We start from the raw sequence: 22,381 nt of genomic DNA, 5'->3' as shown, positions 1-22,381 counted from the left end.
CTAAAGTGAGATTGTCAGATTCATCAGCCAATCAGATTGATTTATTTGTTCTTGGTGGATGTGGTCTTTAGGATATGCCTTCTAGCTGGCCTTGAGTGACGCAATCACGCTTTAAGTGATGTACGTAATTTAAAGGCAAGAGCGCGAGATCTTGCTGACGAGTCAGCTGTCATCACTGCTGTTATTGCCATTGAGAAAGAGATCCTTATAGATTTAAAAACCTGAGATGTTCAGCATGATCGTGCGATTGATTAATTAAACAGGAATGAGGACTGATTTTCACTTCAAGCAAATTGGTGAGTGCTTTTTGTATTGTTATAGCTACATCAGGAGTTTTCTAAGTGTACATTAGGCTGCTTGAGCATTCAGTGTCGGATCAAGTTTTGAAAAGGAACCGTGTACCCTGACAAACAAAATGTATTGCAAGCAAATGTTAAATCGCAAATATTATTAGAGAGCTTTTTCTTGGTGTTAGGCCTCCTTGCTTCTGGCTTTCATGCGCGGATGTGTTTTTAAAATGTCAATTGGTATTATTAGTTGGCTTTGACGTAATGTATGATAGGCATACAGTGTCTTATTCATTGTGAAACTGTGTGTTATTAATGGCATGAATCGCACTGAAGGCCTAGACTTAAAATGCACAGGCCACGGCTATGTTTCAGCATATATGCAAAGCGAATCCTTGAAAAGAACTGCTGATTTGATGTGGCAGTATTTTCTGAAATATGGTTCTCACTCTACGTCAGTGAAAGTCAATGAGGCTGCATACTGTAAAAAGAGTTCAAGCATCATGACCTCCATCTTACTGTGGGGGAAAACAACTAGATTGCCTTTTAACCACATCACAGACATGTTAATAGACTTGCAAAAGGGCAGTTGGGTTTGCTGTGCACAAATTGCTTTACTTCCAGAATATTGTGCATGCTCCCTAGAGACCTAAAAGAGTCTTACATGCACTTGAATATTTGATTTCTATTCGTAGAAATTATGAGCAGTTGGCAAGAGTGCAGTTCAATAAAATGTGTCACTAATGCAAGGACACCTTGGCCAGGTGGACAGGTATCAAACAAACTGAAAATGAATCATGTCATACTCTACGCCACAGTGGCCCTGCATGCCTCAGTGACCCAGACTGCTTTTAAATAAATAAGACAATAAAATCCTTGATTACAACATCACTGCACATTGTACATGATGTAAACTGTTTAATGAACTATGTTACACCTGCAGCATCTGCTATCTCTCCAGAATACCGCCAGAGGTCTCCATCTACGGAATTCTAGCTTTCCCTTCATGAACTATATTTCCCATAATCCCCCGCTCAGACTGATTACTCACTCACCTGTTTTCATACTATCCCAGACTATTTAAATTCTCTGTTTACCTGCATTCAGTGCAAAGTCTTGTTCTGCAGTGCTGAGCGTTAATATCATTCCTGTTCTTTTGACTCCTGCCTGTTCATTGTATTTCCCTCCCTGCCTCCCTGCCTCCCTGCCTGCCTGCCTGCCTGCTTGCGAGTTTTTGGACCTTTTGCCTGTTTATTGGATTACCCCTCTGTCTCTCGGATTTACTTGGTTTGCATTTCTTGGACTGCCTCCTGTGTACTGGACCCTTGCCTGTTTTGTCATTTATCCTTTTGTTTGCTACTTTGTTGTACTGTTCATACGTTTATTAAACTGCACATGGATCTTAACACAACTGCCCCGGCATCTTTGCTACAAACTATGCCTAAGATTTTTTTCACAACACTTCTGTTTTCAATATAATATAAGTGGATGAGGATTTATAATGCTAAGCTCCAAAAAGGACTAAAATTGGCTTAATAACTTAAAGGAATAGTTTACCCAATAGTGAATAACGACTTAAATTTCTTCTGTTCATTGCACAAAGTATTGCTTCAGAAGACTTGGAATATATTGCATGTGCTGTATTGATTACTTTTATGGTGTTTTTTTTTTTTTTTTTTAGCTTCGCACACCAGAGATACTATTTACTTGCATTATGGCAAATAAACCCTGTGAAGTCTTAAAAAAAAATACACCTTTTGTGTTCCAAGAAAGTCATATAGGTTTTGAGCAACATTAGGAATAGAGTAAATGACAGAATTTTCATTTTGGGTGAACTATTCCTTAACATTTTGGTCGGTTCCTCACACAAAGCTATAATATGACTTCAGAAAACTTGCAATATAGTGCATGAGTTATACTGACTACATTTATGCTACTTTTGGAGCTTAGCAGTAGAAATTACCATCCATTTTCCTTGTATGGAAAACAAAATCTCAGATTTTCTGCCTTAGATCTCCTTTTGTGTTTCATGGAAGGAAAAAAAAGTAACGGTTGGAATGACACGAGGGTGAGTAAATTATGACAAAACATTCATATTGAGTATATTATTCATTTAGGTCACTCATACACCTCTTTCTACTTGCTGAACATAGGCATTACTGAAGTTACTCTGAAGCAGTGGAGGCCCACGTCATTGCCCTAAGGCTAGCCTGCAACCCTCAAGCATCCAATTACTATGGTAACCACTGAAGCCACTGAGAGATAGTTGCTCATGATTGGCTCACCCACATAGAAACATGGCCAACTATCTTTCCAACAATGTGCAATTTGAGCTAAGTATTGCTGGACAAATTTCTAGTTAACATGGGCTTTAAAACATTGTTTCAAGTGCCAATGTTTAGGAGGCATAATTCAGTCATTTGCAATCAGTAGCAAGCCTGCAGATTATTTTATCTTGAGGCTTCAAACATAATAGCCCAAAACCTGTTTTTAAAGTTCCAATTCATTTAAATCAAAAGCACTAGGTAACGGAAAGTTTTTATTAAAGGTGAGGTGTGTAATTTCTCATTTCAGTTTTGTCAGCTATGTAAGCCATGTGTAGGTTGAAATCTCTGAAAAGTGTAAACACTGTAGGTCTATAGCAGTATCAAAACATTGCCCTTAGTTTGAGCATCCTGACCAGCCTGACACAGCAATTTTGGCATGAGTTTTGGGTGGGGTTACCTGTTTGTCCGACCAATTTAAGACTTTGAAAACAGTAATTATTTTTGCAAATACATTTGGTATGTAGCTGCTAGTGGCGCAAATATTACACTTCACCTTTAAAAGAGATTTAAAAAAAAAAAGAAAAAAAAAATTCAAGGCTTCCACATTGTCTTGATATGAATTGGCAGGATGTCAGATGTGAGCTGTATGTTTATAGCAAGAAAGAATATGCATTGTGAGGCAAAGAGTTGTTCTTTAAAAAAAAAAAAATTATGCAGTCATGGCTGAATTTTGATTGACTGAGACTTGGCATTCCCAGTGTCATTACTGATCCTCTGCCAACTCTGTCAACGCTGGGATAAGTGTCTCTTGACATTTACCGTCTCAGTTTGTCCATGTGGAACAATATGAGAGATTCAATGACAGACTTCTTGTTTGATGGTTTAGAGCAGGTCTTAAGCAAAAGCTATTTGAACAGATTTAACTGAGAGAAAGTCCCACACACTAATTATTTTGCCCTTTTCCCCTAAATTGCAACGCACTAAAACCTGGGTAAGGTTCTGGCTAATATATTCTCTAAGATGTCACTTTAAACCAAAGTCTTGATAAGATTATCAGGAATAGAAAATTCTCAAAAAAATAAATAAATAAATAAAAACTCTCAATCGAATACATTAATGGGGATTGAGGTGTAAACAATTTATATAACTTTTTATCATGTCATTTTAAAGTCCACATATAATTAGTTATTTAATGTTTTTTTTTTTTTTCAGCTAAACTATTTTCCACTCCTTTTCCACGAATTAAAGGGATAGTTCCTCCAAAAATGAAAATTCTCATTTACTCACCTTCATGCCATCCCAGATGTATATGACTTCTGCTGAACACAAAGATTTTTAGAACAATCTCAGCTTTGTAGTTCCTTTCAATGCAAGTGAAGGGTGGCCAGAACTTTGAAGGTCAAAAAAGTGTTTAAATCCATATCTCCAGAAGCAATATGATGACAAAACAGATCAATATTTAAGTCTTTTTCCTAGAAATCTCCACTTTCACGTCCACATTCTTCTTCTTTGGGTCTTGGCAATTCACATTTTTCGTTCATATCACCACCTACTGGGCAGGTAGGAAAATTTATAGTAAAGAAAGGACTTAAATATGGATCTGTTTCTCACCCACACCTGTCATATCGCTTCTGAAGATATGGATTTAAACACTTTTGACCTTCAAAGTTCTGGCTACCATTCACTTGCATTGAATGGACCTACAGAGCTTGTGTTTGTGTTCAGCAGAAGAAAGTTATACACATCTGGGATGGCATGAGGGTGAGTAAATGAGCGAATTTTCATATTTGCGTGAACTATCCCTTTAAACAGACTAAATGTTTATATTGCTACAGTGCCTGTATGATTTCTATGTAAACCCTCTTCATGTGTGAAATGATGAGCATGTGAGTTTTTCTTTTTTCTTTTTTTTTTCCAGCTTAGTTTAAATGGTCTTTTTGGACAGCACATGAAGTTTTGAGTTCTTAAAATTATGTTATGTTAATAGTAATTTTATCTTTAAAGTGTGTAATTACCACGGCAGTAGCGTCACCAAACAGAGTTGCAAAAATAATTGCTTTATACAGATTCCGGAAAATCTCCCCTTTCTTCCATTGGTTTTACAAACAGATAGTCCTGCCTCAAACTCACGCCATTGTTGTTGGGCTGGATGGGCTGCTCAAACAAACAGAGGAACAGTGCTACAGTGTTACATTTTTAGGTGAAATCAACCTACAAATAGCTTACTTATAGTTGACTTGACTTTGCATATTAAGCTGGGATGGGAGAAATAACTTTAATATTGAAAAAATGACACACATCAGCTATAAAAGATCATTATGCAACCAGCATAATATTCTGATGAATCTGGCTGACAAATTGACCATGCTGGAGAGCAGCATTCAAAGCACAGCATATGCTGATGACCAGCAGTGCCTTTTCAGCAGGGGAAAAAATTTGATTCCTCATGATATGACCCTTTAAAGAACTTGGAAGCAGACTTGGCTGCATCCTCCAGGAGACTGGCTTTACCGTAGCCTCCCTGAAATGCCACCACCACTGGCTCATCACCGAGCACTGTCTTTCTGGATTAGTTCTCTTCCAGGCTGAAGGCGAGGTTTGCGTATCTGTGTGTGCGCATCTCTGCATGTCTTTGTGTGCAAGTAAAGGATGAAGGCGCAGCTAGTCTGTATTTAGCAACTATACTTTACACCACACTTCTTATTGTAATGTGGATCCTGAAGAATGTAGGTCAGTGTGTGCCAGAAGGGAACAAGTGGGGGAAATTCATAGATTTAAAAGTTGCAGTTAGAAGATTAGATATGATTTCTTAACTTATCTATTTTCAAACATGTCTCCTGAGGCACTCTAAGGAGCAACACTATTTCTTTAAAGTTGAATACCGAAACTATGCTGCAATCCTTATTCTGTTTCATCCTGAAAATCTAACAAAAAGATTATTTGAATGACACTGTCAACCTGTAAACCTTATATAAAACCAGAATTTCTTTCTTTGCCAGCACTTCATGTGTAGCTACTCTAGAGAGTTCTACCCCTTTTTAAATTAATAGTTTTTAAAAGTACTTTTTTTATTTTTTTTATTTTTTTATTATTAAAACTAGGTTTTTGGGGGGTCTGGTTAGCTTAGCAAGTACTGACGCTGACTACCAACCCTGGAGTCGTGTGTTTGAATCCAGAGTGTGCTGAGTGACTCCAGCCAGGTCTCCTAAGCAACCAAATTGGCCCAGTTGCTAGGGAGAGTAGAGTCACATGGGGTAACCTCCTCGTGGTCCTGATTAGTAGTTCTCGCTTTCAGTGGGGCGCGTGGTAATTTGTGCGTGGATCGCAGAGAGTAGCATGAGCCTCCACATGCGGAGTCTCTGTGGCGTCATGCACAACAAACCACGTGATAAGATGTGCGGATTGACAATCTCAGAAGCGGAGGCAACTGAGACTAGTCCTCCGCCACCCGGATTGAGGTGAGTAACCGCGCCACCATGAGGACCTATGAAGTAGTGGGAATTGGGCAATCCAAATTGGGAGAAAAAGGGATACAAATAAAAAAATAGGTATTTACAACTTCTAAGTTGTACAAGTTTTTCATCAATAAAGTTGAAGCTCTGTTTTTTTACTTGGTGTTGCAGCTCCTTCTCCAAGTAAATACACACTCACATGAGGCTTTATCTCAGTAATCTCCCTATTACACTTTCGCTCACATAATGACTGACTGTGAATAGCACATTTCAACAATGGCATTTGGAACCAGAAACTATTGATCTTGCATGGTTCTACATCCAAAATAACAAGCGCAAGAAATAATAAGTGCACATTTAAATCAAAGATTACATTTTCGAATCAGTTGTACCTTCTGAAAATGAGTGTAGATAGGTTATAACATTGAAGAATTTGCCATTTGTGGTCTGTTTAACAGCTAAATGTCACAGATTGTGGTACTACCATATTTTTGAGTGAAACAGGATGTTCAATGTGAAACAATTAATGCATTTACATAGTCAGTGAAATTAAATGGTGACTGTAGCTACTTTTGGGTGAAATATTCCTTTAAATAAGCTGTTCATACAGCTGTTTATTTATACCACAATATAACATCTGTCTCACTGAAATTGCATGATCACTGATGTATGACAGTCAGCAAAACTATTTGCTTACCTTTGGAACATTAGAGTACTCCCAAGGTATACTCCAAAGTACACCTTGCAGGTATTTTCGTCTTTCCCATGAAATATACAGAGCCCCAATCTCAGTAGAAGCTATAATAAGAAATAGGCTGATCTTACCATTTTTACAGATGGGGCAGCACTGCTCCGGCTCGTACACTGGGTTGACACACTCTGGTACTGCACAGTCAGCGACCACACAGTGCACCTCGTTATTTGGCTCGCAGCGACACCATTCACAGGGTGAGGGCTGGAGATATGGAGAAACAAAATATGTTGAGAGATCGTTACAGGTCTAGCAAAGTACCACAGTTAAAGTGAACATGAAATCAAAATTAACCAGATTTTTATGTGAGATTGTATTATGATTACTCTCCACAACTGTTATTCATTCCCCATATTTTAATATTTTGCAGAGCCACCTTTTACAGCATGCTAGTGTATTCCTAAAAGTTGACAAAATTGCCATTTAGCTGGTACACAAATTTAAAATTTACAGTCTTTCAAACTGATGACTCGGGGTGAATTCCAATCGAAAGTGATCATCTCTATGCACTACTCACTACGAAGGACAGAGCTCTTGATTTGGGCACTCTGAAGGGAGCATGGCATTAAAATTTGAATGTAGCCACAACTAAAAGCCTTGTGAAAGGGCCCTTTGTGAAAAAAAATTTCTTTCTTTTGTTTGGAACCAACCTTCGAGTGACGTCCTCTTCCCGATGTGCCCTTCAAAGGCACAAAAATGCAGTTTGGAAAACACCCTCATTTTGCACTCACGGGCATATCCAAAGTAATCTCTATAATGAGAATTTCCTTTCCCCTTTTACGACCTGCCTCAAAAAAAACAAAAAAAAAAAAAAAAAAAAAGAACTGAGCCCTTCGATATGTTCTTCCCCAACCTTCAGTTTTAATAGGGAATACATCAGGAAAGAAAAGTCACACGCCAAGCCATTTCACTTTAAATCTTTTGGGGACAGTATGTACCAGCCTCCCACACAGTTAAGGTATGATTTTGTTGTTCAGTTTAGTCAAATGTCGACGATAATTTTTAGGTTGTGGCAGTGTTACATTTGCAGCACCCATATTGCTTTGAATATTAGCTGAAAAGTTATTACTTGGTCTTTTCTGACCATAAATTCCTGTATCTTAACTGAGTCATTATATTTGTGGTAACTGCAACTTTACTCCATTCTCTGCTACTGAACTCTGTAGTTCTTCAGAGTGATTGATACATTCTCTGTGGCTTCTCTCACAGGTCTCCTTAATGTTTGCACAGAGAGTTTTGAGGGATGACCTTTTCAAGGAAGTGTCTGGGTGGTTTGATATAGCAGCTTCCACTTTCTGTTAACTGAACCAGCAGTTCCCAGATATTATTCTCCAACTTTATTCTAATATATGCATTTGTTATGGTACTTTCATGGTACCATCTTAGGAATGATCTGTAGTCTTCAATTTCAAGCACTCCTTTAAAATAATAGTCTCTTAACTGTGGGGTTTCTATTCAGAGAATATGGAAGTTGTTTAAATGACTCACAGGTAGAGGCCAATTGTAAGGCAACTGTGTCCTCATTAGAGCAATTGTATCATATCTGTGCAAATTTAGAACATCTGCAACATTGGCACTGAATACTTATGCAAACAACATATAGAACGTAAAACATTGCAACAAAAAATATCCTGCACACTGTGAACTGGTTAAAAATACAAATATCACAGAGAATCAAATTCCAACATTCGTAAAGGTGTAAAAGGTAAAGAATAAAATTAAAGTAAATAAAGTAAATACAAAAAATTATTGCATTAGTTAAGCCAAGGTTTTAGTGTTTAGTTCTGGGAAATGAGACACTGTCACTGAATATCAATTCAGTGCTAAATATAATACTGAATGGCAATACAGAGCCACTTTGCAAGTACGGTAATAACCTCGTGCGACCCCGCGTCCATATCCGTGGACATAGTATTTTGGCTTCGCTATACGCAATGCATTATTTACATGAATAAAAACTGACTGAACACCATTCACAAGACTCTAGACTGTTATTTAAAGGGTTCAATTTCCACCACACCGAATCATGCGACACAACAGCATGCCGTCGATTTCCCTGAAGCGCTCCTATGGACGCAGTGCCAACAAAAGTGCCTCTTGCAAGAAATCTCTAAGTTTTTTCATTGAAACCTGTTTGGTTGTAATAAGGAGTCTCTCTAGTTTCGTTTGATATGCCACTTTAAAAAATCTTTGCATGTCAGCGCCCTGATAAACATGATGTCCACATATGTGGAAACTCAAAAGCATTTCCTCAAAAGAAGCTTTTTTTAAAGAGGCTTTATATGGAGTTAAGATGAAAATAAGGTGCATTTTGAACTGTTCTGAGACCAGTGCAGACAGACAGCACACTGGAGGTTAAGTCATTAACTAAATAGGGAGCAAGGGAGCATCCTATAGCTTTCTATGCAGCTAAGTGCATTCAATACTAAAATCAAACCAAAAGTTCAGTTTCAGGCTGCAGATGATGTTTGGACCACTCAACATGTTTGGCAGACATGGGGCAATGGTAATCAGTATGTAGATTCAGAATTTTATAATGCTACATTTTATTTTAAAATAGTTGGCATTGGAAGATGCTGGCCATTACTTTGAATAAGAATTATTTATTCGGACCCCCTTTATATTAGGTGGCCTTAACAACTATGTACTTAACCATTTGATACAATGTACTTATTATGTACATACAGGTTGTTGCACTGAAATTACATTTAAAGTACCTGCATTAGATTTGTAGTTACACAGTTAACTTTACCCATAACCCATACCCCAAAACCTAACTATAACCCCTTATCCTGACCCTACCCTTACTCCTAAACCTACCCGTACCTCAACCTCAGTAGCAGCAAATGTGGGTATTTTGCAGAACAACATGTAGTTACACAGCATAGTCTCGTATGTATTTAATGTTAGTACATGGTAGTTAAGGCCATCTAATATAAAGTGTGACTATTTATTCAGCTTTACAGAAAATCAGCTATAATGTCTGTAACGTCTCAAAAACATGAGTAACCAACACTCCTGGAAAGAAACAATTTGATGGGCTCTAGACTTTCTAGAGCTTGGGTTTATTTTTTTATTTTTTGTATTTATTATTTCATAACGTAGTCTCGCTGTCCACATACTGTATGTAGACATCAATTTTTAGGAAAGCTTTTTTTTTTCTTTCTTGTTTATTAGGTGCTACTAGTTACAAATCAAGAAACAGAAAATGCACACAGCAGTCACACGGGGGTCTCAGGAGGATAATGTTGGAATTGGTAAAGAGTGAATACTTTTGTTCTGTGACCCTGTCCAACATCAAGCAACATTACACATGCAAATAAAAAGAGTAAAAGGCATCAAGTTGTAATCAGTAATGGGCAATCACCATTGCGTTTCAATCACCATTGTGTCACATTAGCAGCTGCTGATTACTGCAATAAAACTTCCATCACCTCCACGGACAGGTTGGTATATGCATAAGCGAGGCATCAGCGTAAATGCAACAGCATTTAAACTGACGTGAACCTACACCCCAAATTGCAGACTATAAATTGCTTTAAATCAATATAAAATGCAGTTTGTAATTTACTTTCATAATCTGATGTAATTCTATGTGAAAAAATAAGGACTAGACATGATTTGATCTATCAGGATAGATACCAGAATAGAGCCAGAAATTAAATTCAGAAACTATTACATTTTGATAAAAGATTACAAAAACAAACATTTTGAATGTGGAGTAATGTGCACAGATGAAAAACTATAACCTGCACAATAAGAGCAGGTACTTTAGGAAAGTAAATAAGGTAAATTTGATTTCATGATAACTTACAGTTGTTTGGATTCAGTCAGAATTACTGAATTGTGCTCTGCGCCTGTCACTTCGTGTGCATCAAGTCTAAAAGAGGTCTTTTCTCAAACAGTTGGTTAGTATTTCAAACCATTATTTAAAGTTGCTTCATAAAAGCATATATTGCAAAAGGATTGTATCGATAAATACTGTAGGTTTGCAGGGCATCTTTATGTTGAGATCAGCTTAAATTCTATTTGTGCAATCATTATAAATGCAGTAACAGTGTGAAACAGGCCTTATATTGTAACATTGGCCATAAAATACTGTACTTTAAAAAAAATAATAATAATTTGCTCTTTTGCTGATACAACCTGCTTTATTAATATCAATTATTCAAAGAGGTGAAAATGACTTATGCATATGCCAGCATGGATCAGTGCTGAAGGTTTCTTGGTCAGTCAGAGATTGGGCACCTGTCCTGGCAGTGGTCATGCTATTTAGTCTTTGCGCATGGTGTAAGCGGCACGGATACAATTAATCCTCTGTTCTCTGTTAAATAACAGCATCCTGTCTTTTGGGAAAGGGGCTTGTAAACATGCACATACAAATCATCTGTCATTGTGACTCCTTGTAGGGCAGCAACACAAGTCAAAAAAAGGATACATTGTGTAAAAGTGGGCACGTGTGTCAGTATTTCAGAGCGTATACAGTTGAAAATGCTTAGTTTAACATTCTTGGTCAGTAATTGACTATGAACTTGAATCTGTGAAAAGGGTACTTGAGTAAACCGATTAAATGGGTATTATGAGATCAAAAGTGTCTGTACATGAAGTAATACTCAAATTTCATTCATTTAGTAGAGGGCAAACTGTGAATATAATGTACTGCTTGAAAGATTATTTGTGCATGTAGGAAGATCACTCTTTTTCTAAAGATTATCTGCTTATTGTATTATACGAAGATTTCAAAATTAACACCCAACAAGCACCAAATGCGAGTAAAGCTTTGGCAAATAAATCAAATAATTATTTGCCAGTTGGCCAGTAACTACGTGAAAAACCTCAACATTGTCTTGTTTAAATAGAATTGTTAGAATGATATTCAGAACCTTGCTGATGCAAGTGATGTGCATTACTCAACCTACTAAAGAAAACATCTTTTGTGACTCGCAATATTTCTGATGGCTTTCACCTGGTCCTTTTTTCTCCAGAACTCCGTGACACATACTGTATGTAGCGTAATAAAACGGAGAGCCATTTATTTATTTCAGAGACAATAAATGGCAAGGAAAAACAGCCAATTCCATTGTCATAGGGAAAAAAATATATATTTTTAAATATAAAACTTTATAAATACATTTTCATTGCTGGTACAAAACGCTGATGACCTTTAAAGGATCACGAAGTGCTATTTTTTTTAAAATATTTTTATTATCATTGGAACTCAAGGAAGATAATTTTATGAATTTTTTTTGCACCAAAACAGACACAGTAATATAATATATGATTTCCACCCTGCTTTTGGCCTTCTTCCTGAAATGCTCGGTTTTGACCTAAGCACCTCCTTAAAACTTCAAAGTAACGCCCACTGTTCTGATTGGCTAACATCATGCAGCCCCTCAAATTCTGCAAACTCAATCAAAAGAACATTATAAAACAATATTGCAGGGTTTACACACAATGCACATCCAACATATTGTATCCGAATATATTAAAATGTTCATAAAGCACAACTGTTAACACTTAGCACCATAAACTAATCAAACAGTCTTGACATTTGAAATATTTATAAATGAAACACTTTACTTATGTTTTTGAAGTGTTTTTAACTGCCCCATCCTTCAATAACAGTTCCTTTGCAAAGCTTGAATCGTATCATGACGGTTCATAAACAATCAACACTGATATGAGCCAAAAAAAATGAACACATCATAGTCCAAAGAATGGTGAAATTATGCACACACATACTGAAGGCGGACATCGCCGTAAACACACCGAAACGGTCAAAGACGTCCATTGTCCAAGACGTCCATCGTCAAAGATGTCCTATGTTTACACAGACCAACAATTAAAAATAGCGCAGATGGGCGAAAGAACGCGTCCATGACGTGTTTGTGCTCAAAGCAACACAGACAGCAGCTGAATTCAGTATTGTAACTTGACACTACTGAGCGACCGACATGTTTTTTTTTTTAAATGGCCGATGCCGATGCCAATGTCCAGAGAGCAGGGTGGCCGATAGGCCAATAAAATGCCGCTATCACACAATTCAATATAGTAAATAACAAACATAAAATTGCTAAAACATTAATAAACTCTTATTTAGCACGGGATTTTCTCAATTTCACACTGAACTGTAAAATATATATATATATATATATTGTATTTTAAATGGTAGATAGCAGTTTCTTCTGATTTCTGTTTAGTCATCAAATATTTGCACATGAATAAATTGTTAATATATTAGAAAGAAGGAAATAACAGTACACACAGCAGTCCAGCAACCATGGATGGCATGTGCGCATTAACAATAGTATTTTCTCAAAAAAATACCGAATCACACCAATCGCACATACAGTGCATAGTGAATAAGACATTTACTTATAGCACACATGAAGTGCTTTTACTTTGAAGTTGCACTCATGTGCTTGTACGGATCCAGCACAAGCAGCAGTCTCCTGACAGTTTAAATGGCCTGGATCACCTGCTTGGATTGTCATGGACTGACAGTCATGATTTGTGAATCAGAGGAACTTTTTATCCTGATCCTGAAGTTTTTGATTCTGGCTGATGGAAGATATTAGATGAGCGCTCGACGGGAAGAAAACATTGGATTTTCGTGAGGTTCGTGAATTACATTAAACGAGATATCTGCAAATTTGCAGACGGTATATAATATAAGTTTTATTGATATTTGCCTTTTATCATTAGAAAAGTTACAGGGAACTGTTGAGGAGAGACTGTTAGAATACGTGCTTCAGAGGAAGATTTATGAGCGTTCCACAGGATACTGGATCTGCTGAAGTTAAGTGAGGTTGGTTTATTACATCTGTTTAAACGAGATATGCACATATTTGCAGATGGTATATGATATTAGTTTTACTGATATTTGCCTTTTTATCATTAGGCAAGACAGTTAAAGTTACAGGGAACTGTTGAGGAGAGAAAGGGTGAATGAAACAGGCAAGTACTTCAATATTATGAGCTTATATGCATCTGCCGCGGCTCTGATATGCGCACCATTTAAATGACACCGTGTTGCACACCGGTCTATTATTGTAGCAACACGATGGCACGTAACAACAAAACGAACCATGACTGGTCGTTTACATGTCTCAGTTGCTTCATATGCAAGCAGGCGATTCTCTGCGCCCTCAAGAAACAAATCGGCCAAAGGGGAAAATTTATCGGCCGATGCGATTATTAAAAAATTCTGAATATTGGCCAAATAATCAGCCTCGGTGATATATCGGTCGACCACTACTTGACACCGCATCTTTTAAAAGCAGCATGAGATATGTATCAAGTGGTCAAAGATGTCTGTCTAGTGCATGAATATACAGGTGCATCTCAATAAATTAGAATGTCGTGGAAAAGTTCATTTATTTCAGTAATTCAACTCAAATTGTGAAACTCGTGTATTAAATAAATTCAATGCACACAGACTGAAGTAGTTTAAGTCTTTGGTTCTTTTAATTGTGATGATTTTGGCTCACATTTAACAAAAACCCACCAATTCACTATCTCAACAAATTAGAATACATCATAAGACCAATAAAAAAAAAACATTTTTAGTGAATTGTTGGCCTTCTGGAAAGTATGTTCATTTACTGTATATGTACTCAATACTTGGTGGGGGCTCCTTTTGCTTTAATTACTGCCTCAATGCGGCGTGGCATGGAGGTAATCAGTTTGTGGCACTGCTGAGGTGGTATGGAAGCCCAGGTTTCTTTGACAGTGGCCTTCAGCTCATCTGCATTTTTTGGTCTCTTGTTTCTCATTTTCCTCTTGACAATACCCCATAGATTCTCTATGGGGTTCAGGTCTGGTGAATTTGCTGGCCAGTCAAGCACACCAACACCATGGTCATTTAACCAACTTTTGGTGCTTTTGGCAGTGTGGGCAGGTGCCAAATCCTGCTGGAAAATGAAATCAGCATCTTTAAAAAGCTGGTCAGCAGAAGGAAGCATGAAGTGCTCTAAAATTTCTTGGTAAACGGGTGCAGTGACTTTGGTTTTCAAAAAACACAGTGGACCAACACCAGCAGATGACATTGCACCCCAAATCATCACAGACTGTGAAAACTTAACACTGGACTTCAAGTAACTTGGGCTATGAGCTTCTCCACCCTTCCTCCAGACTCTAGGACCTTGGTTTCCAAATGAAATACAAAACTTGCTCTCATCTGAAAAGAGGACTTTGGACCACTGGGCAGCAGTCCAGTTCTTCTTCTCCTTAGCCCAGGTAAGACGACTCTGACGTTGTCTGTGGTTCAGGAGTGGCTTAACAAGAGGAATACGACAACTGTAGCCAAATTCCTTGACACGTCTGTGTGTGTTGGCTCTTGATGCCTTGAACCCAAATTCTTGAATCGATTTTGCTTGACAATCCTCATAAGGCTGCGGTTCTCTTGGTTGGTTGTGCATCTTTTTCTTCCAAACTTTTTCCTTCCACTCAACTTTCTGTTAACATGCTTGGATACAACACTCTGTGAACAGCCAGCTTCTTTGGCAATGAATGTTTGTGGCTTACCCTCCTTGTGAAGGGTGTCAATGATTGTCTTCTGGACAACTGTCAGATCAGCAGTCTTCCCCATGATTGTGTAGCCTAGTGAACCAAACTGAGAGACCATTTTGAAGGCTCAGGAAACCTTTGCAGGTGTTTTGAGTTGATTAGCTGATTGGCATGTCACCATATTCTAATTTGTTGAGATAGTGAATTGGTGGGTTTTTGTTAAATGTGAGCCAAAATCATCACAATTAAAAGAACCAAAGACTTAAACGACTTCAGTCTGTGTGCATTGAATTTATTTAATACACGAGTTTCACAATTTGAGTTGAATTACTGAAATGAATTAACTTTTCCACGACATTCTAATTTATTGAGATGCACCTGTATATAAATCAAAAATAGTCCAGATGGGTCCTCTTTGGTGTTATGTTTGGAACAGTTAGCCACACAAGGCCTGCTCTCTTGACTTGCGCAGCAATGGGTGGGGCCAAGGGTGCAATGACGCATGCTGTGGGATGTGTAAATATAAATGAGCAATGTTTCGTAATGTCAAGAACAGACAGACTTAAAAAAAAGACGTTTCAGCAGGGTGGCAAATATAAATGCTCTTTTTAGACTGGGGAGGAGGTTTTGAGTTCTTAAATTTACAGTATGTTTGTATGGTACAGTTACCTCTTATATGTCTAAATATCAAGGAAAATTTGATTCTCCATTTCATGACCCCTTTAAATGTTGTCACTTCACCCATCATTAGTGTGTGTAACAAAACGTACATTGTATAAGCCTATAGGTATGCTGCAACATAGCTCTAACAAAAAGGTAAGAACTAGGGGTGTGACGAGATCTCATGCCACGAGATCTTGCGATATTAAAACGTGACGATATTTCTCGTTGATGTGAAAAGCATGACGATATCAGCATGACGGAGTGTGAGATTAGCATAGAAGATGCCCCGCCACTTTTAAATAGTTTGTGTGGTAGCATTTTAGGTACCCGGTGGAAACAATAAACGGCGACAGAGTGACAGACAAGACACGAACAAAGGCTGTGTCTCGTTTGGAAGGCTGCATCCTCTGGAGGTTGCATTTATCGGCTGCATACGTCAGAGGCTGTTTCGTTTAATTTTTGTGTCTCGTTTGGACGCAGCCTTCCAAACGAGACATAGCCAATATGTCAGCACTGTAAGAAAATAGTGCCGTACACCACGGCTAACACAAGCACTATGCAAAGACACCTACAGAACCACCACAGTTCTCAACTAAAATCAACCATGTCTGAAGATACTCATGTGAAATTAGTTTTGTAGACAAAAATATAATTGTGCAACCAAGTTAATTTATTTCATTACAAAACTAAAATTTATTTAAAAAAAAAAAAAAAAAAGTTTTTGAAATTGATGACTTGGACCAAATAATAAAGAAATGCAGCCAATAAGTACCCAACATAGATGGGAACTCCTTCAGTACTGTTTAAAAAGCATCCCAGGGTGATACCTCAAGAAGTTGGTTGAGAAAATGTCAAGAGTACATGTCTGCAATTTCTAGGCAAAGGGTGACTACTTTGAAGATGCTAAAATATAACACAGTTTTGATTTATTTTGGATTTTTTTTTTGTCACAACATAATTCCCATAGTTCCATTTATGTTATTCCATTGTTTTGATGACTTTACTATTATTCTAAAATGTGAAAAAAAAAAAAAAAAAAATTATATATATATATATATATATAAAATAAAGAATGAGTTGACCGGTGATGTATATAGTGTTAAAATATCGTCTCGTCTCGTTCTCGTGAACCCAGTATCGTGTATCGTCTCGTCTCGTGAGCTAAGTGTATCGTCACGCCCCTAGTAAGAACGTCTTCTGAAAGGAGAAGCTATTATTAAAATATATAGGTAGATATGTACATTACTGACTCATAGTTATTGAGCACTAATTGTTCAAACTCTAATTTTTAAAAAGGTTTTCGTTCAGTTCACTTCAGAGAACATAATTGTGCTGCTTCTAAGGCAACTGGAGATTAATTTTGATGTATGACCATACATTTATTTTGTCTCTTATTAACAAGCAAACAAAGAGAGCATATCCTGCTTAGCTGATGATCACGTCCCTGTTCTCTGGTGGTAAACATAATACCACAATCATCCATCTAAATATAAGTCTATATTTAGACTAGTTACTGTTTAATAGAGGCTGGAGGTGGGAAAACTGTACTTAGTGATATTTTGTTATTTTTTTGCTCTTCAAAACAGTGAACTTATAACCTAAAATAAATGACCATGCTCAGAACTGTAAATTTACAATATTCACAAATGCTAATAGAAAAAAAAAGACATTTTAAAAAGGCTGAAATAAATGTTTGATGCCAGAATTCAACTATGTCTGCACTACGGCCTGTATTGCCAAGCATTCTACATTTTAACAGACTAAGTACAGCAATGTTTTACACATTAAATGCTGTTAACCATGTGCATCACAGTTTCAATTATTGGTTGTTTGTTGCAAAGTCCCATCCATTTGAGAGCCCTCCCAATCATCATATTAAAAAAAAAAAAAAAAAAAACATTTATTGAAAACCCACATCCAGTAATCAATCTGATAATTCTTCCTATTCATATAGCACTCCTAGACTCCCAGTGAAGCGCAGCACCAGGCCGGAACCCAAAATGATTTTTTTTATAGCCTATTGTCCAATGAGAATTGATTTTTGCTCCATTAAAATAAACAGTACAGGTAAATACCATTGAATCCCAGTGAAGCATGACTTCAGTGGAGCTCAACAGACCATGAGTCTCACTGACTCTGATATATTTAAGTGGATTAAAGTGGATTACGTTTTCTGATATTTTACATGTTTTTATGCTGATAAATAGATAGATAGATTATTAGAAACACCTTTACACCTACTTATTCATGTGATTATCTTATTAAGCCAATCATGTGGCAGCAGTGCAATGCATCAAATCATGCAGATACAGGTCAAGAGCTTTAGTTAACGTTCACATCAACCATCAGAATGGGTAAAAAACTGTGATCTCAGTGATTTCGACCTCGCATGATTGTCGGTGCCAGATGGGCTGGTTTGAGTATTTCTGTAACTGCTGACTTCCTTGGATTCTCATGCACAACAGTCTTTAGAGTTTACTCAGTCTTTTACTCAGAATGGTGCCAAAAACAAAAAACATCCAGTGAATGGCAGTTCTGTGGACGGAAATGCCTTGTTGATGAGAGAGGTCACAGAGAATGGCCAGACTGGTTTGAGCTGACAGAAAGGCTACGGTAACTCAGATAACCGCTCTGTACAACTGTAGTGAGCAGAATAGCATCTCAGAATGCACAACATGTCAAACCTATAACACATATAATCTGAGGAGATCTGTAAACATTAAGGGGACTAACACACACACAGTCACAGACACACACTGGTGCTAGAGCCAGTGTTTCACTCAGAACCAGCCCACTGAGGAAAGAAAAGTGGCAAACTCATACTGTAGATATATGGTCAGAATATTATAACTAGCCCTATAAAAATAAGGTCTTAATTTAAATTAAGTTAATTTAATTTACAAGTAAAACAATTGTAAAATTCCAAAAGTTCCAGATTTCCAATGTAAACATGAAATGAAGTTTAGTAATTCTGTTAATTAGTAATTAATTGCGACTATGTAACAAACCAACTGAGCTTGTGGGTGAGCTTGGTACCTCAGCCACCACTGGAGACCATTTTTGGACCCAAGAAAAACCCTGGTTGTGCCATAATGTGTAGGTGTTTTGAAATTGTGAATGGTAGGTAAACTGGCGTGAGGCAAACAAAAATAAATACATAAAAATATTTGCCTTGTAGGGTTGGATGAGGTCTTGTTTTGGCGTTAGAAATTAAAGATATAAGGCCTAATAGTATCAAGTACTTGCACTATATGTCCAGGGACATGACGATTTGCCTGTTTATTAATGCACCCTGGCCATGACATCAAAATGACATCACTCCAGCCTGGCATCCAAAGTTGGCAACCCTGCCAACATTATCTTTATTTTCCATATTTTAAAAGATTCCGTGAGCATGTTGGCAAGTGAGAGCCCGCATCAAATGATTCAGCGGGTGCCATTCAGATTGAATTGCAAACTGATTCAGACCGATTTCCTATCACGTGTGACCAATTCATTGTAAAGAACCAACTTAAATGAGCTATCTGATTCTGATTCAAAACTGGCGATAGTAAACACTGGGTACAAGGCATGATGTAGCGGTGTAGCTTTTGTCAAAGCTATGCGCTACCTAATAAAAAATACAGCTTCGCTACTGAAAAGCTACTTGATTTACAGATTTCCTCAATCGCTTTGGCTCAATTCTCGAATGAGAATAATTTTTTTCAAATCAATGTTCAAATCTCTGAACAATTAGTTTCTTGTTCACACCAGATTTGAATTTCTTATTCAATTAAGCAAATTGCATGTGTTTTGGCACATGTGTGCAAAAGAGTAAGTACAATTGTCTACAGTTTGCACAATAACTAAATGCACATGACTTGCTGATCAAAACTGATGTTTTGATTCTCAGTGAAATTGTCATACTCTCCACAACTTCTAAATATTCTTTCATCGTGTGAGCCATCACATGCAAAATGATCCATTCAATGATCAAAATCTGTCAGACTTACATGTATATACCATAAATATATATGATATGGAATGTTTGTGATGTCTGCTAAATCTCTGGCTAGACCAACAAGAGCAACAGGATGTCCACCACGAAGATGGGAACTTGTAGTGTTACTGTCACGTTTAAATGTGTTTTGTTCATGTTTTGTGTTCATGTCTTTTATTTTGAAAGTTTAGTTCCTGTTCCTGTTTCATGTCATATGGTTTCCTGGTCAAGTGATATCCTGTTTCCCTCCATGTTCATGTGTCTTGTTTTCATTATTGTCTTGTTAACTTGCTTTCAGTCTTGTTGTGTCATTGGTACATGTTTTAGTAATCTGGTTATCTTGTTATCAGTTTTAGTTCATGTTACCCTTGTCCATGTATTTAAGCTCTCATGTTTGCTGTTGTCTTTTGTCAATTATTGTGTTGGTGTAATGTAGTCAAGTCATGTCGTTGTTTTGTTTTGGATACACGTTTTTGTATATAAACTGCACTTGGGTTCTCACTTCATCCTCGTCCGTTCCTGTCCTTGCCTGCTCATTATTATTACAGTTGCGTACTCTGAGGAGGTACGATTTATTTTTATACAGAACTACTGCAGGTTCTTTTTTTTTTTTTTTTTTTTTTTGCATGGATGTCATTTTGTGGCAATTTTTTGTTCACTATATATTACTTTACATGTAAAATGTGTAAAAATGGACAAGCAAATGTGAATTGTTTACATGTAACACATTGCTACAAAAATAAATTTACTGTATACATATGTGCATATCCTTTTTCTGTGTACTACAGTATTGTACAGTATTGACTTTTCCCAGTAAGCCTTTACCTACTGTTGAAATCGATATCTAAAAAGCTCAGTGTGATACACAATAGCATTCATCTAGACAAAACTGACATTCTTGTGTAGTACAGTAAGCAGTCAGTGTCAAAAAAAAGTGGTGAAAAAACATCTAAACATTTTGACCAGTACGGCTCACATGATGACAAAAAACATTTTGGCACTGGCCAATTTACTGACACAATAACTAAGTTTTGAAGTATGAATTAAATGTTTTAAGTGAGTTACTACATTTGCAGACATGCAATAGAGTTGATGTCCTATAAATCAGTTGTGACAATTGCACTTACAGTTTAGAGAATGTTAAGAGTGTTTAAAGAAATAAGCCAAAGCGACTGAAAACCTCACCTCTCAGAAATGTAGTTAAGCTAATAGCTTCACTATTTGTAGCAAAGCTACTGCCCATTACTGCTTTAAACAAGATTTCTTTACTTTTTTTTATAGTGAAACAAGAGAGTGAAAATCTGATAAAGAAGTTTGCAAATTAAGTTTTCAAGGTTATGATAACCTTTAAATAATGTTTTAGTCACGTTATGATAACTGGGGATTTGCCTGTTGCCACAATGTCATTTTTGGAAAATGTTTCTACGAAGCTGCATAGTTTAGAAAAACATTTTTTTTTTTACATGCAAAGTCATACAATTCAGCATTTTTATGCCATTACAAACAGGCTGTAACATTCATGAAGTTACTAATAAAATGTAAAGCAATCGGTTCAAACATATGATACTTTAAAATAAATAATTTTATTATGAACAGGGAAAATAAATCTTGTTTTACAGTAACAGTATCTAAACAACCTTAAAACAAGACACTTTTTTTACTTGAAGCAAAATTATATAATATAAAAAGTCTTATTTTCAGAGAAATTAAGCTAAATTTAGTGAGGTTTATGCTTAAAACAACAGGGAAAAAACTGTTTGCCATTGGGGTGAGAAAAATAAACTTATTCAAATGGAAAATACATTTATTTTTCTCACCCCACTGGCAAATAGGTTTTCCTTTGTTTTACTGTATAGCATAAACCTCACTTAATATCTTTCATGTAATATCTTACATCATTTTTCTTCTCAAGTGAATTTGTCTTTTTGTAGTAGACGTTTTTACTGTAAAACAAATAATGAATACTGACTAATACTGATAAAAAAAATAAGCTTTTTAGTAGTGCAGATTGGGCACTGGGCCTAGCTCCACATTCGGCATTGTGATGATGGAAAAAGCGTAGTAGTTTCAGACATAGTGGAGACTTAAAGGTCATGCATTTACAAAATAATAAAGATTAGGATGGGTAGCAAGGGTTGCATTTCTACTGTATGTCACTATGTTAAAACAACACCAGGATTGGGGAATACAAAGCAGACAGGGTGGGTAAATCAAGACAGGAGAACTAGAAGTGACCACCAGTTTCATCTTTAAGCAACTGGAATAAGAGACTGAACTTTCTGAAACCATTTCATATAGTTCCAGTTTCTACTGGCCTACTTGTTAGCTCTTAATCAGTGTTTTAAATTAAAACTATGCTTTTCCTCAGGCAATTGGATCGGAAAATCAATTTAAGCAATTCATTTCAGGTGCTTTTTATAGCTGTTTCCTCTAACAGGTGTCACTAAATACTGCTCAATGTAACATATGCAGGT

General features: G+C 36.8%; 1 protein-coding gene across 1 annotated transcript in view; it reads right to left on the bottom strand.

Moving 5' to 3' along the window:
* The window catches only part of LOC127446768 (von Willebrand factor C domain-containing protein 2-like), a 38,520-nt gene that overhangs the window by 5,370 nt on the left and 10,769 nt on the right, over positions 1-22,381 (bottom strand). Inside the window, exon 2 of the mRNA XM_051707959.1 lies at positions 6,832-6,961. Within this exon, the coding sequence (XP_051563919.1) occupies positions 6,832-6,961 (130 nt within the window). The remainder of the gene's footprint in view (positions 1-6,831; positions 6,962-22,381) is intronic.

This window comes from Myxocyprinus asiaticus, chromosome 10 (genome assembly GCF_019703515.2).
Source record: "Myxocyprinus asiaticus isolate MX2 ecotype Aquarium Trade chromosome 10, UBuf_Myxa_2, whole genome shotgun sequence".
In the NCBI taxonomy this organism is placed as follows: Eukaryota; Metazoa; Chordata; class Actinopteri; order Cypriniformes; family Catostomidae; genus Myxocyprinus; species Myxocyprinus asiaticus.
This window is presented reverse-complemented; position numbering and strand designations above follow the sequence as displayed.